The sequence below is a fragment of the Dromaius novaehollandiae genome, chromosome 19 (genome assembly GCF_036370855.1).
Source record: "Dromaius novaehollandiae isolate bDroNov1 chromosome 19, bDroNov1.hap1, whole genome shotgun sequence".
In the NCBI taxonomy this organism is placed as follows: domain Eukaryota; kingdom Metazoa; phylum Chordata; class Aves; order Casuariiformes; family Dromaiidae; genus Dromaius; species Dromaius novaehollandiae.
The window spans coordinates 4,661,962-4,677,841 of record NC_088116.1 but is presented as its reverse complement, the minus strand read 5'-3'; the positions used below and the strand labels follow the sequence as shown (position 1 = coordinate 4,677,841).

Here is a 15,880-nt window from a genome sequence, read left to right as displayed (position 1 = left end):
TCCCGGTGCTTCCCCTCGCTCTTCGCGAGCTTCCCCCTCCGTCCCGTCAAAGGCTCCGTGCTGCTTGGGGTGTATCTTAACAGCTCGGCGAGGCCGCGCCGCCGCCGTTCCTGCCGTTGAGCCGAAGGCTGCGGCAGCGCCGAAGAAAGAGGCGCTTGTGCTGGCGAGCTACTGTTTGAGCCGGAGGCCTGTTTATAATACCTCCCTGGCAGGGGCGGGTTGTGAGTTTTAATTAAATGTTTGTAAGGTGCTTGGAGAGGGTCTGCTGAAAGGCCCTGTGTACGGCAAGGTCTTTAAAGAAAGGCTGGAGACCTTTCCCACCCGTTGGGAAAGATTTGGAGCTAAAATAGCAAGATTCACACGGTTTAATCTGAACAGATGTTGGTTCTCCCCCACCTTCTTTGATGGTTCAAAAGGACCATTCTGACTCTTCCAAAAAAGAGAGAAACGCAGTGATTTTATTAGCGTTGCCAGTGATCTCAATTGCATCCCCTCCTGCTTGTCGCTAGTTAAGAGCGCGCACGCTGGGCCGGGGACGTGTGCGGAGAGCGTTTCGTTTGCGGTTGCTCTGTTTGGTTTGGAGTTGAGCATCCACTCGCCCGGCCCCTCTTTGCGGGATTGGCGAGGGCGCTGCGCGGCCCCGCGGCCCGCTAATTGCCCGGCCGGCGCTGGGGCGGAGGGGGCCGCGTGTGCCGGCGTGTTCCTCCTCCGCAGCCCTCGTTTCGGGAGCTGCCTCCTGGATGGCTCTGTCCCTTTCCAAGGCGGGGGACTGCCTGTTGATCAGGTACCTTTGAGGGATATTAGTGTTGTTTTGTTCTCGCTTCAGTTGGCTGCTTTTTTTTTGTTTGTTTGTTTTTTTTAAAACCAATGTTGCATGCAGGAGGAGTAAGAAGGCTTGAACTAAAATGGAAGAAAGATAATAAGGGAAAAACTGTTTTCTGAACGAATTAACTAATGTAATTGCACAGGAAGGAGAAGTCCATTTCAAGGTTTATTGTCTGAGCCACGAAGCAAATTAAGCCGTCTTTGCTTGATTGTTTCTGCTCCAGAGAAGTAAATGAATCAAGAAAACTGCGTTGGGGTGCAGCCTCCACCCATCACATGAACAGGCAGCCCTGTGCCGTGGTTCGCATGATGGTGACTTGGTACGTCCAAACGCAAGCCGAGAGGCCGTGAGCCAACACCGCTGCTGTATTTGTGCACTTACTCGTGTCTGAAGGAATTTCAGCATCAGACAGATCAGCAGGGCTTTAGAAATGCTCTTGGCTTTTGCAGTTTTTCTGGATATTACTCTATTATTCATAGAAGCAAATTGAAGGGCACCAGGCTACAAATCCTGCCTTGCAAGTACCGCCTAAGTGTTTAGCTTACAGGAATGCACTTCTCCACCATCTGATAGCTAATGTTTTATCAGGGCAAGGAGTTATTTTCTTCTGAGAAGCTGATGAGTCTGCAAGCTTATTTCTCAGGATGCTACTTTCTGCTTCTGGCTGTGGGTGTAAGACAGCCTGCGGTGCTGTTCCAGTGTAAGCTGCTGCTAACTGCAGCCCTTTGCAGTAATCCGTGTGCTCAAGGAGTTTTGCCAATTGCTGCTTGCGTTAGGGAAGGCCTGTTGCCTTCCTCCGACAGGGAGGCAGGGAGGTGGGAGAGGCCCCCCGGGAGCGCGCGGCGCGATGGGGAGGAGGCTCTCGCCAGCGAGAGCGGAGCTGTCGTCGAGCGGCACCGCGCCTGCGCCGCGGGGCTCAGGGCTGCATGAGAAAAAACCTCCCTCCTGACCATATGTCACACTGCTTGTGTGACAGGTGTGGTCAGAGAAGTGTTTTAGGAGTTTGTTTGTAAAGCCTTTTTTTGGAGCTTAATTTAAGCCGTTGTGCTGTGGTGTGGATGGAGGGAATGCGGGCTCGTGACCAGGGTAGACAGAGAAATACTGTGAGATGGAGGGGAGTTAATCAAGCTGCTTGCAATGGTCTGCCCGGCTGCAGTGCCTTGCCACCTCTCTTCCACATGCTGTGCAGGAAGGCATGAGTAACTCAGCCGTGTTTCCGGAGAGTGTTGGTGAGAGGCAGTCGCGTGTCTTGGGGAGGTGCTGACCAGATGTGGGGACGAAGCCTCAGTGAGCACAGTGGGAGAACTGGGCTCTCGGCCGAGTCCCGGCTTGTCACCAGCTGGGCTTCGCCGCTGCCCGTTGGTCCCGCTGCTCCCCTCCAGCTCTTGGTGGCCTCCTCCCCCTCCCTGGTGCTGCTGCCTCGACTTCCCCGTCCCGCCGCGGTGTCCGAGGCTCCGGAGAGGAGCCCGGTCCCTTGAGCCCAGCAGAGCGTGTGAATTTGAGCCCTGGCCTGCGCTGGGCTTTGGTACTGCGCTGCTGGGAGCCGTGGCCCCCCGCTGCCCCTCTCTATTGTGCTGCACACTTCCCAATTTATTCAGTTCCAGAGTTAGAAAAGCCTGGTTTTGTGTCCTCAGCACTGGATTTCACAGCTATGTTATGGGGAAGGTCTTAATGCCTTGAGCTTGATCTGCTAATCTGAAACCTTTTCATAGGAAGGTTTGCTGCCTGGCTTTCTCAGCAAGTTTGCGCAAATACATTTTTTTCCTACCATGGATCATTGCTGCCGGATGCCTCCCACCAAGATTACTGATATTCAGGTCTTTGATTTTGGTGGAGACACACAGAAATAAATTTAAATGAGTAGGAGAGTTTCAGAGAGCAGTACAGATGGTTGGAAATTGAGGGCAGGGACTACTTAAGTGCAAACGTATGGCATAGCTTTGACTTGCTTTTCTTTTTGTTTCTTTTTTTTTTTTTTTGAATGGAAAACGCTATGGGCTGCTCTACTAGCAATTTTTCTTCCCCTCACTAGGCGCTTGCCTTCAAAGCCTTGCAGGCTGCCCCTGCTTTGCTTTCTTGACAGCCTCCCTCACGCTTGCTGGTCTGCTCACAGAACGGACGTGCCGGTTCCCGAGCAAGACCCGAGCCGTGGGGTGCGTCTGAGCCAAGCGGGCTTTGGGCCGGGAGCGGCGTGTGAGAGGCTGTCACCCACCTCCGTGTGCGTGGCAGAATACGGACCGGGGAAACGGCCGCCTGTTTTCCACGGCTGAGTGTAAAGCTGGGGCGCTTGTGTGTAGGGTGTGAATTTGCACTGCCTCAGGTACCCCTCAGCAGCAGTCTGTGTGCATCCTCCCCTCCCGCAGTAAATGCAAGGCACTCTCTGCCTTTCTGTCCTGTTGCTAAAGTAGATCCTGGCTCACTGCGTGCTTGGGCTCACTCTGCCTTCGGTTTTCTGTTTTCTTGGCAAACAAAGGGAATTTCAACTATTAAATGACATTTGTTGCATCTTCATGAGTTTTTAGCTGTTATCCTTGTTAAATTTGAACTGATCTCGGTTGTGTTTTGCTGCGGAGGCTCTGATCGGAAGTCAGGTGGAATGGCTTCACTCTTACCTGCATTCCACCGCCATTCCCATTGATTTGCTCTGTCCTGCCCGAACAGGGTGTAATTACTTTGCGTGGCAGGAGCGTGCAGGGCCGTGTTTGGCAGACGCTTGTTCCTTAGGTCCTGCTCAAGGTACAAATGCCTGCCGCCCCCGCCGCTCCCAGGGCGGGTTTTTGCCTCGAGAGGCAGTTTTCACGGGGGTTAATTGTCGCCTGGCGAAGCAGAAGGGTACGTCACTGCCCTCGCCTTTCCCTGGGCACAAGTCCCTGCTGGCCACACGCACGATGACGAAGACGGCGGTGGCCCTTGAGCTGGAAAGGTGGTGAGTTGGCTTGGGAAGAGCCTCCTTCCCAGGAGGACCACATCCGTGGGAGGGACAGACGGAGGGATGGGGAGGGCCGGGGCGAGACCCGCGCTGTCGGGAGGGAGACATGGCTTGTCTGGAAAGTCACTTTGCTCCAGACAACTTGACTTTAAATGCAGGAAGGCCCCAGATTTTACTCCATTTCAAGAAGAAAATGCCCTATTAACCTTGCGTGTTTTCTGTTGCTTTTTGGCTCTGGCGGGCTGACAGTCCGCCGCCCTCTTTGGGCCCCGTCCAGGGTTTTCTTTGATGTTCGTCTCCACGAGGCTTTACTGGAATCTCCACCACCGAGACGCTGGAGTCATCTGCATAAAAGCCGATAACTTTCCGGGATAAGAGAGGCCCCCGAATGCCACCTTGGTCTGCAGCCATCCCTCTGGTTATTAAAACGATAACCCCGGGCTGGTTTCGCATGGTGAATTTGGACTCTGGCGCAGCTGATGGCCCACCTGCAGCTCCGGGTCCTGTTGTGCACTTTAAGCACAAGAGAGACCGGCCTTGCCCCGACGTTGCTTATCTGAGGAAGCTTTCCACTTGCGCCGCGGGGGGAACGTTAGCGCTTTGCAAGCTGCGACAAGCCACGCTGGCAGCAGCCTGATGGGAACAGCTGTGACTGCTGTCTTGTAGTCGCAGAAATTTGGGATTTGGGAGGTGAAAGCAGTCGTGCAGAGCTTGTAGGGTGAGGGGAGACCTTCAAGTACTGTGCCCTGGCCGTTAGAGCAAGGTGATGTGGCCGTGCTAAGTGCCACGCTCTTGCCTGCCCGTTGCTGGTGCTCGGTTTGTACCTGTGAATGCTTTTGCCCGGTGGCATCGCAGGAGCCTTGTCAACGTTCGACGTCCCTGCAGCTGCCGGGGTTGTGCATCTCTTCCCGGCGGTGGCCGGAGGCGCGTGCAAGTGATGGGAAGGTGCGGTGCTGGCCCCCACGCAGGGACTGGGGAGCCTCCCTCCTTTGTACAAAAACACTTATTTTGGCCAAACTCTTGCAGCTTTTCTTTATTATGCTGCTCAAAGGAAAGAGAACCGAAGCAAGTGAGCAGAAGTTTTTGACTTGGATTCTGTTGCTCTCCCAAATGAGCTGACTTGCGTCGGGCTGGGAGATCGGGTTGGGCCTTCCTGGAGCCTCGATGCTGAGCTGGTAGGAGATTGTTGCTTGGAACACAGGGGCTCTGTTCCCGGGAAAAGCCTCCCCTACCTGCCTTCCGTTTTGAGCCCCAGCCCCCCAAAATGGGGGCCTTTGAAGAGCCGGCAGTGCCTGAAGCGCAGACAAAGGGCAGCTGTCTGGAAAAATGCCGACTGCTTGAGGGCCAGAAGTCTCCCTGCCCGGTTAAATAGATGCCCCTCGCATTGATGTCACTGCACCAAGTTTCTTCTTGTTGCTTAAAACCGTGTGACTTGCGCCTCTGCAAACGCAGCATGTGACTGGGGGAGAACGAGTCTTTCTGTTCCGGCTGTCTCGTGAAAGCTAGTTACTTGCGCCGGACGTGTGGCCGGTAGCGCGGGAGCCCTCTTGATGCCTGCGGCACGGGAGCTGCACCGCCGGCGAAACGGCAACGTACGCTGCCGCCTCCGGGCAGGCACGTCCCGCGCACCGCTTCCTCTCCCCGGGAATTGCGCCTCCCGATCGCAGCCCTCCCGAGCATGGATTATCCAGGACAAATCCTTTTACCGAGCTGCGGGCCGGTGCGGCGGAAACCACTGCAGCTCGGGAGTGAACCCCCCCGTCCCGGCAGGAGCACGTTTGCCAATGCAAATGTCTGGCCCTGGCGTGGAAAGCGCTGTTGCTTTCTCAAGACAAGGTTTCTGGGAGATAAGATGTTGTGTTTGTTTCAGCCTTGCCCCCTCCCTGCCCAACTTCATTCCGCTGCGGAGTGTGGGTGACTTCCACGGGGCAAAGCACCCCCGAGTTATCGACCCAGCAATGCTTTTAGAGCGTGGGGAGCAAGACAGGAGTGCACAACGTCACGTAAATCAAGTTGCCGTTTGCAGATGATGTCATGGGTGAAGACCAGCCTAAAAAATGGTATTTTTTTAGGGTTTCTTTACCAGGAAGTGGCAGTGTTGATTTCCAGGCTTGGTAGTTAAGAATTTGAAATTGTGATTCATCCCTCAATCCACACCTTTAAGTATGTGGTGGTAAAGTTAGGAAAAAGCTGTGCATGTAAAATGTTGAGAAACCCTTAGGTGCAACATTTATTGTGTTATTTAATTGGGTTTGAAACACTGAATGCTCAGAACATGCCAGTTCATTTCTATTGTAGGGAAAACTTGGTTGCTCAATAGAAATCTCTTTTCACCCTGCCACACTAAACAGAAAATAAGGTCAATTCTAGTGAAAAGAAAAAATCTTGAAATCTGGAGGTGTGGTGTTTTTGTTGGTTTTCTTGTTTTTTGTGATCTGCTCAAATTCCTGGTCTGAGCCATGGAAGTGACTTCGCAGCTGCAGCTTTTGGTCAGCAAAGCCGCTTGAGCGAGGCAGCCCCTGAGAAGGAGAGTGATTCCCTGCTGACACTCAGACTTCTGGGTTTTATTTTGGTCTTTTTAATTACTCCAGCAATTAGTGCAGTTACAGACCGTGCCTTGCCTTTGCTCTTCTGTGTGCACTTCTTGCAGAGTCGCTGCATGGGAAACTCGAGTTCGCTGGCCGTGAGAAGAACCAACTTCACGTGCCCGCGCAGACAAGGTAACGTCGCGTGGATGTGACTCATAAGCCGCGCTGGTGGTTGCTCGTCACCGAAGCAGCCTCCCCTCGCACTGAAACCATGTCCGTGTCTGAACGGCTCGAGCACGGTGTGCTTCACCCCCGTTGATGGGGTCTCTCCACACCGCCCCGTGACGTACGGGGTGTGGGGCAGAGGCAGGCTCTGCCTGGCCGTTCTCCACGTGCTGAATAATTGTCACCAGCCCCGCTGGAGGCGAAGACCGGACAGAACCTTCCCGACGGCAAGTGCGGTGCCGGTGCGGAGCGTTCGTTGCTGCAGGGATGCTGAGGACTCGAACTCTAACCGAGAAGAGGAAACTCGTTGCGTATCTGAACGAGTCGAGCACTGCCACGGGGGTAGAAGAGGACTAGCTCTGCCTCGCAGGAGCCCGGGCAGTCACATTCCTTGCAGTTTTGTTTTTTGTCTTTCTGTGTCATTACTAATAGCGTTTGTTTTGTTCAGAGCTTCAAGCTATGTGAACGAGGAGCGTTGTACAGGGTGAAGAAGCAACAGTGTGTAATTCCCATCAGAGGTTATGTCATGCTAAGGCAAAGTTGCCAGACAGCTTCTGAATTCAAAGTCGGGAACTTGCATTTGTTTGCGCTTTTTCAGTGTTTTCTCGTTTCTAACGGTGCAAGCACCTACCAACGGAGGAACGGATGTTAATGTGAAAGTGTCTGCTGCAGCGTAGAGCCTGTTGTTCAGCTGGCACGTGCTGCGCCTCCGGTTCCCACGTGAGCAAAAAACCAGGCTCCAGCCCTACCTGTTAAGAGCCATTGAAGAACACAGCAGGTTTTTTCCCCTTGTTTATCTAAATGTTACCAGAGAAAATAAGTTGAATTAAGTCCAGACCTTTTTGCAGGAATTGCTGTACTCTTCTCCCCGCCGTGCTTTCCCTTCCTCACCGCAGAAAGCAGAGGCCACTGTGTTGTCTCAGCCATCGCTCTTTGGTTGCGGTGGAAAAGCCTTGTTTGTTTGGTGGGATTTAAAGATCCCACAGCAGCCGTCGGAAGAAAAGAGCAAAATCCTGGTGGTCTGGCCACCATCCCTGCAGTCCCTCTGTTCAGGACCGGCCGATCGCATCCCATCCAAGCGTTATTTTTGTTCAGGTATGAACTCTTTCCCGTTCTGTTTATGCTCCAATTACCAGAAGAGGTTGGAGCCAGATGACTTTTCTGCAAAGGATATAATTTCACTGGAGGAAAGCAGAGGTTTTTAAAACAGTCCTTGGAAGTCGCAGCACCTCAGTTCCTGCAGGATCTCCCACCCCCCTTTTTGGAGTCTTATTTCTATTCTTTGAAAGCTGAAATTTCCATTGCTGCTGATGCCCTGCCAGGCGCTCCAGCGGGGTTACTCTCCCTTGGATGCAGTTCAAGAAACCATCGTTCCTTTTCTTTATCGTTTGCCATCAAAGCGCAGGGAGCGCTCCCCGCTGCCTCATCTGCTGGGGGAGCGCGTGGCCGTGGCTGCGCTCCAGGCCCACGGCACTCAAAATGTGAATTTGAAAAGACTTTGGAGACAGGGAAGCCAAAGCCTAATTGTCCTCGAGGAAGTATACTTCTGTAATGAAAAAACCTGAAACAAGATCTATTCAGAGTGACAGCAGAGGTCTCAGTTGAAGGCCTCCTCCACTGAAGCGAAGGTCTGAAGGTGAAGGATTGGACCGTGTGATGTGTTTTACGTGTGTGCACTCAGGCAGGGCTGGTCGAATGGCTTCTGAGAGACACTTAGTGTGACATTTTTATTTTGATAAAGACTGCTGAAGGCAGAGGTTTTAGTTAAAGAGAAAATGTTGTGACAAGGGCAGCTTCATAACCAGGGTGGTTTGGGGTTTGCATGAGGAGTTCAGTGGAAGCAGAAGCCAAGATCTGCTGCCTCCGGGCTCGAGCCTGCAGCCCTGGGGCCGGGCTGCCTGCTCCTGCCTTCGCTGGCCGCTGAGCACCGTCGGTTTGTGCTTAGTTTGGATGGTGCCGGGAGTGTCGGGAGTGTCCGGGTTGTAGGATGCAGGGCCTTAAAGGGAGCAAGACCCGAAAGGAGAAGAAACCCAACCGTTGCTGCTTTCTGAGGCAGTTCTCCTGCTTCTGGGCACATTCTGCTTCATCCAGATAATGGAAAGCTAGGGATGCGTTTCAGTTTTATCATATTTTCCTTGGTTTTAGAATTTGGCTGACCCTTTTATATGATTATAGGGTGTGTAGATTAAAAAAAGTTTGTTAGAACTAAGAAGAATATATGTAAGAAGGAAAAGAAAGCCCAAGCATAGCGTTTTGCTGCATGTGAGAGAAGTCGGCTACGTGACATACTGCTTTGAGACCGCTCTTCCATTTGCCTGTCAGTGTGGTACCTTTGATCTTGGTTAAATGCGTAAGGTTTAGGTGCTTTAGCGTGTAGCCATGCTTGTATCTACCTCCTGTATATCCACTTGAATATACATGGCCTGTCCTTACCTCCTGCCTTACCATGACATAATGAAGCTGCAATGGGTTTTGGTGTTATTGTGGGGGAAAAATAGCTTTCCTGGAGAGGATATAGAGGTTCTTTGGATTTCTGGAGAAAACGTATGAGCTTTACTGACAGGAGAATTGGCTGAGTAAGTTAGCTGTGGATGTGAGATTTTAGCTTTGTGGCTTTTGTCTACCAGAGCCTGAGCAGTATTTGATGTGCAGACATGTTTTCAGACATTTCTCATAGCGAAGGTGTTGGCAGGTCTGTTGTTAACACCCTTGCCTTTAGGCCAAACTATTGAAAATTCAAGTTCAGCTTGAATCTAATTTCAATGGCTTGGACGGTTGCAATCTGATGGGCTGAAAAATCTCGTCCAACTCCAACCCTTATTAGGAACTTAATCTGAAGTGCAGCCAAAGTCAAATAAGGGGGAGAGCGAAGAAAAGCAGTAAAATGGAACAAGAAATGTGCATTCAATTTACAGTATTCCTCTGCAACCTTAATTCAGCCCCCTGTATGCATTACAGTGCAGTTTCTAATTACGTGATTGTGTACTGTTTTTTTCCACAGCACCCCTGCCCTCACTGCCTATACCGGATGGGCAGCGCTTAGGGAATGAAATCAAGGCGCCCCGTGAAGGATGCTGTTGTGTATGTGGGACCTCTGCCCTGTGTGGTGGAGGATTTGGAGTGAAGGGAGTGAGGCAAGTTCTGCAAAAACAGAAGGGGTGAACTCATGGTTAAGGAGACTGGATTTGTGCTTTGCTTCTGCCGCAGGGTTCACCCGTGGTGCTAGGTAAGCTGCTTTTCCTGTACAACTAGCAATTTTATTTTCTGGGTCCCCCGTCTGATGGCTGGTTTGCAGAAGCACCAAGTGCTCCTGCAGCAGATGATCTCATGGGAAGTTGTGCGTCAAACATTTAAAAAGCTGCTCGGTGCTATTTATTTTTTAAAAATCCTGCTGTAGGCTTTTTCTGGAACTGGATGCCCGAAGCTTTTCTGTGCCTCTTCACTTCAAATGTAAAATGGAGGTGTTATGAACATAGTTCCCTGGAATTTTGTGAAAATAAATTCATGATTGTTTTTGTAGCGGTAAAAAGCCTTCGCTTTTTGCCTTGGAGCGGCATCTGAAAAGTGTGAGGAGGGCTGAGAGCTGCACGTTGAACAACCAATTGAAAACAAAAATAATGAATAATTCCTCAGTTGTTGAGCATCTTCCGTTCTTGGTGCTAATTGCATCAGGACTTTATGCACACGTGGGATGTGGCCATGTCGTGAAGAGCATACATAAGTGGACCAGATTAAAGCTGCGGGGGAAACGTGTTTCCAGCACATCCTAACTTTTCAGGGCTTGGCTTTGCAACCTTATTTTTTTGATGCATCCCCTTCAGATGGTAGTATGGTATAAATTATATAGGACCAGGTGAATAAGGAGTTGTGATGGGTACAGGGAGCGTTCTGCGGACTGCCTTACAGGGAGGACGTCAAATGGCTTGATCCTTAAAAGTGGTAATTCATTTGACTTGTTGCAAAAAGTGGGAGGTTTTTGGATCAGTCAGGAAGGACCTTGTGGGTAGTTTAGGTTACTAACACCAGATGTCTGCTTTTGGCTTATCTGAACATGGGTTTGGTTTTGTTCTTTAGATCGTGCCACTGTTGTGCATTGGAGCCTCGCTTGCAAAATAGCTCCTCTGTCCATCAAAGAAAAAGCTTGAGGAAGTTATTTTTTCTGTGGTTTTATGGAACTTTATACCGTCGTCTGTCTCTAAGGAAGATGTGACGCACAATGGCTTTGCAGCTATGTAGCTTGATGGAGAGGCGCATAGCTGCGGATGCTGTCATGGGGCGCTCGGGTAGGAGGTTTGCGCAGTCCAGAGTCGGGAGGCATCCAGCTTTCCTTTCCCTTCTCTCCTTCCCTTTGGACTTTGTTCCATTTTATCTCCTTTCCCTCAAAACGTGCTCCTTTCCCCCTGCAAAGCGCTCTGCAGGAGAAGCAACACGCTTCGTACCACGCAGGCAAGAGGATTCCCATAAGCCGACCCTTGAGGAGGAAGGTGCCGCTCAGCCGTGCTTGTCCAGGGCTGTGCAAGGTTTCGAACAGCACGCTCAATCAGCAGATGCTGTCAGGCATGCACAGGCAAAGCCTTGGTCGAATCCACTCTGATTATAAAAATTTCTGTCAGAAGCTCCGCGTGAGTCAGCTACAAAAAAATTGCTTAAGTTTCTGGGTTAAGACTGACGTTAGCACGCAAGAACAAGGGAAGTCGGGGCTTTCTGTAAATCCGGTTGGTCATGCGGCCATGATGGTCATGAGCCCATCGTGCCCCTGTCTGGCAAGAGTGGCAATGGGAGCGGTTGAGGGGCAAAAGCCCGGGGCTGTCCTGCTCGGCAGCTGCAGCTCTCTGAAGCGGGTGGTATCTCAGGGGATGGGTGGAGAATTTCCCCTCCGCAGCCCCTGGTGAGCTGCCGCCCAGGCTGGGAGCTGGCATCGCTCTGGCTTGCCGGGGCGGTGCTGCAAGTCCGGTGGCATTCAGCCGTCCAAAGCCATTCGCGTGTGTTTCCAGCCTGAAGCATGGTGAGGTACCTCCACCAGCATTTGGTAAACAGGCTTCTTCTGGATTGCAGCTAGATGCCTCTAACCACCGCAGCCCTGGGCTGGGGGCCGGGCGGGTGCCTTTCGCCGCGAGGTGCGGGCCGCGGTGCGGTGGGGCGGCGAGGAGCCGGCCGGCGCGGCGGGGAGAGGGACGGGGCCAGGCGAGGGGCTTGGCCTCGCGTTGGCCTCTCGCCCCCCTTCGCGGGGCGGCGCGGTCCCCGCTGCGCACCGGAGCGGAGGATGCCGCGGGTGCCGGCAGGCCGGGAGTCCCCCGCAAACGGTGCGGGGCGTTTTCAGCACCGTCTCCCAGGAGTGCTGCCTTTTTCTTCTTTATAAAACTTCGAATTTTATTTTGTTATGAAAACCACATCACTAGTTTCCCCTGGAATCTTTTGCAGGCGTCTGCTCTGAGTGTGTTTTGGCCTCGCTGGCCATTGCTAGTTTTGAATCCCAGTCCCAGCGGTGGGAAGTTTTCAGAATTAATGCCAGTTGTATTTTTCCAATAGAATTGCAGTGTCCGCCTGTGGGTTTTAAACAAATATCCTTCCCTTCACGTTTTGCCTGCAAGTAGCCAGAATCCAGAGGGTATGGAGCCAGCAGCAGCTATTCTGCAACGATGCAGCGTTTCCCCTTTGTCAAAAACGACTCCGTAATTTTCCTTTGGCATTGGAGCATGTACCCCCAACCCTGCTGCTGCACTAGCTGCTCTGACCCAGCGCAGCAGGCAGGATACGTGCCGTCGCGCTGGGCTGCGGCGCAGGCTCCCGGGAAGGTGAGTGGAATCCCCACCAGGGAGTAATTTAAAATTGGATGTGGAGCACATCTGGTGGGAAACGATCCTGCCTGGTGCCTGTGGGGGTGGATGTGTCTTTAGAGGGCTGACCCTTTTTGGCTGGGCAAAATATATTTGCTTGCACTTAACGTGCACTTGCGCTGAATTTTCTGCCTCTGTTCTTTTCCTTTCTGCTTTTGCACCTGATTTTAAGGTGAGGCTCCCAAAAGTAGAAGATTATTTTTCAGGATGCTGTGCGGTTTTTTTTTGATCCCAGTGTCCCCTCGGTTTTTCTTCCAGGATGTCTTTTGTAATACCACTTCATCGCGCTTCCAGCGCTGCAGCTGTGCTGCTGGGACCAGTGCGCGTGCTGCCGAGGTCCCCAGCGTAGCCCCGCTGTGACGCCAGTGCCGCACCGAGCTCGCAGGTGTCCCTGGAGGGGGCTAATACAAAGCGTTCGTTAGTAAAGAGATGGGAAGCGAGCGGTAAACCATCCGGTGGTGGAACCAACAGAAGCGCCCAGCGAGGGCGGTTGTCTGTGTGTCGAGGAAGGTCGGAGCGTAAAGGTGCCTTTCGCCGGGGTGGGAGAGCGGGGCAGGATTGCTGCGAGTCGCTTTCTACCTGCACGAAGCTTCTGGATCTGAAAAGCCATTTGCATCCTGCAAGAGGCTTTTGTTTATTCCTTAAAACCCGAAGTTTGGAGAGTGCGTGGTGGCCATGCAAGCTGTCAGCTTTGCCCTAAGTCTCTGTTTTGGAAGGGCTTGTCGAAATGCCGCGTTATCCAGATAGGAATAGATGGGGGATTGAAAGAGAATCCTCTGCTATTTATGGGCTCCCTTTGGGGTACATTGTAGTATTCTTTTGAATTGAATGAACCGTAACCACAACAACCCAACGCCTTAGATGCGCATGCTGAATCTTTTCTGCAGCCTGCTGTAGACCCGAGCGGGGGGAAGGGGATGCTGTGAGGCATTTCGGCTTGCAGACCCGAAACAGCCTTGCTCAGGCTTTAACGATCTGCCGCCTGCTGATTCCCTGCGAAGCACGAGGTGGAAAGCCTAATTCAGAGCAGAGCGGAGGCGGCACTCTTTATTTCTCCCCCTTTTCTTTTCCCCTGACAAACGTGGTGGGTTTGGAGCTTTAAATTTTGCTCTCGCGTAAGCACGTCCGCACTTGGAAGATACTAACTATTTGTACTATGCTGAGAAGTGTCTCTCTATAGAAGCTGCTGAGCTCTTTCCCTTCCGCTCCCTAGCTCTCTCCGAACGCGGGCGAGCGGGAGCGCTGGGCGCCGCGCGGGTCCGGGGGTGTTCAGCGGAGCCGCTGCCGCAGACCCTCCTCGCGCCCCTCGGGGAGCCCCCGAGCAGGCCTTTCCCCTTCGCTTGCCTGGAGCTGTCGGCAGTCCGGAGCGCTGCGTGGCTGCGCGCGGAGCTGAGCGTACTGTTAGCCTCCAGTTGTGCCCCGCGAGGGAGGCGATCCTAACTCATAACATGCCGAGCAAATACCATTAACTTTGTAAACTGAAGACAAGCAAAGTTTGTGTGTAGTGGTTCAGTTTTACGAACCAGCTGGCTCCGTTTTGGCTTCTCTGGGCTCGGGAATTTCCTGGGTTGGGGTGTTTACTCAGACGCGGGAGCCCAAGCAGCCCCCGGGGCGTGCATCTGCGCGGGAGCCAGAGCCCGAGCCAGAGCCAGAGCCCGCGCCCGGCCAGCCCCGCCGCAGGTGGGGGGATGCTGGTTTCTCTAACAAAACCGTTTTGCTTGTTATTCAGGAGAAACCGGTTTGTCCTTGCGGGGGGAGCCCAGCTCACTCTCCCCATGCCCTGCGCGCGGGGCTGAACAGTGTCCGTTTTTGTCTGTGCTCAGCGAGAAACAGCAGAAAGCAGGAGTAACCGGACGGCCAGCGCGCTCCTCTCCCCTTTGCATGCCTGCTTAATTGGATAATACGCTTGGCCTTGCCTCTCTGTTTACCTTAGCGTTTGTTATGACAAAGAAGATGGATTTTTCCTGGCTCTTGCATTTACAGTATGTAAACCAACAAGATGCAGTACACGGGTCAGCGCGTGAAGTCTGCTGTGATCCGGGAATTTGGACTGTTTCTTTGGTCCCTTTTGTCAATGTTTACTCATTGCTTTGTGCCTGTGGTTTGCATTACACCTCCGCGGGCTGGGAAGCACGTCTCTTCTCACGCTGCCACCCACTCGCTGTGCTCACCAGCGCACCGGGGTTCGTTCCAGATTGCTTTTCCTAAAAATAGGGGCGTTGGGGAGAAGAAGATCCAGCCGTACCTTTGCAGTGTGTTGGGACCTCCGGACCTGGCGAGTTCTGGGAAGCTCCGCGAGGACCGACTTCATCTGCATCTTCAGCTGTCTTTGCGCTCCCCTACTAACCCAAACAAACTGGCCACTGAATTTCAGGATGATTTCTGTACAGACCTTTCCTCATTTTTCACTTGAGTCCAGGCTTTTTGAGGCCTCCCTTCGCACCCCAGGAAGTTGGTTGGGTTTCTTTTTCTCTGCCTCTTAATTCACGGGTGACTTTTGTAATTTATCAGTGCTGGCTTGCCAGTAGAGACTGGGCATGAAAGGCTTTGTAGTTCGCGGCTTCGCTGGCTGTATAAACACGAAAGTGCCAGGTTTTTCACTAGCTTGCTTGCATGGCTCTTCTCTGCAAAGCTTTCGCCAAAACACTTGGCTAGATAAAAGGGATGCTGAAAAAGCCCAGGTCAGTAACGGATTGGCTGAGGAGCAGGAGAACATTGATCTCTGTTTTAGGTCTCACTTTTATTTCTTGTAACTTCTCGGTAAGAGCAGGGAATGAGGGAGGATAAATTGTTTTCATCTCTCAGTGGTCAAAGATTAAGACGGATGAGGCAGCGGGCTGCCTAGAAAAAACTTTTAAATAAGAGCCCCGCTGTGTTCCCCTTTCTGGTGTCTTAGATTAAGTTGCCTCTGGCATCCCTTATCGCAGCTGTGGAGTGCAACCTCAAAGCAGGTCGCTGGGCTGGGGAGATTTAGTCACTGCTTTTAATGAAAGGGGGGAGGCAGGAAAAAAGCAGGGGAGCGTCTGAGGCCTGGTTCACCCAGACCTGTTGCAGGAGGATGGAAGCTGCTCTGCGCTGGGACCTTTCCTGGCCAGCGTTTGGGGCAGGTCAGCGGGAGCAGGCTGGGGGTGTGCAAACAGTGCAGGGGTTCGTTCGGCAGGACTGATTCCATAGGAATTTGACCACTTAAACCCGTGTTACACTTGCACCACAGTCCTGGTCATTAAACTGGAATAAGGTGTCTGCCCAGGCAGTCATACAGCGGCAACAGCATCATGCGCGTCCCCTTGCTTACCTTAGTGGAAATAACTTCCTTCTGAGCGCAGGCCCCTCTTCTGGGTTGCGATGGTGATGTGTTTTGTTTTGCAGAAAGCCACAGCAGCAACAGATGTGCCCGAGGCGCTCTGCTGCGCCTGCAGCCTCTTGGGGTGGCAGGATGCACCGAGTTTCTACGGCAAACTGTGCCACCAGCAAAACGAAATCTTTCCTGTCTCTTCAGCATTTACCAGCGAGAGAGAAGTTTGCACAGCTGTTG

At 52.4% G+C, this 15,880-nt stretch overlaps 1 protein-coding gene across 3 annotated transcripts in view; it reads left to right on the top strand.

Annotated features, from left to right (window-relative positions):
- The window catches only part of NXN (nucleoredoxin), a 70,137-nt gene that overhangs the window by 21,806 nt on the left and 32,451 nt on the right, over window positions 1-15,880 (top strand). Inside the window, exon 1 of one of the 3 annotated variants that reach the window (XM_026101470.2) lies at window positions 12,190-12,303. The exons of the other annotated variants lie outside the window; for them this stretch is intronic. Within the exon in view, the coding sequence (XP_025957255.2) occupies window positions 12,205-12,303 (99 nt within the window). The 5' untranslated portion in view covers window positions 12,190-12,204. Of the gene's footprint in view, window positions 1-12,189; window positions 12,304-15,880 lie in introns of those variants that run through there. 3 annotated transcript variants of the gene reach the window in all.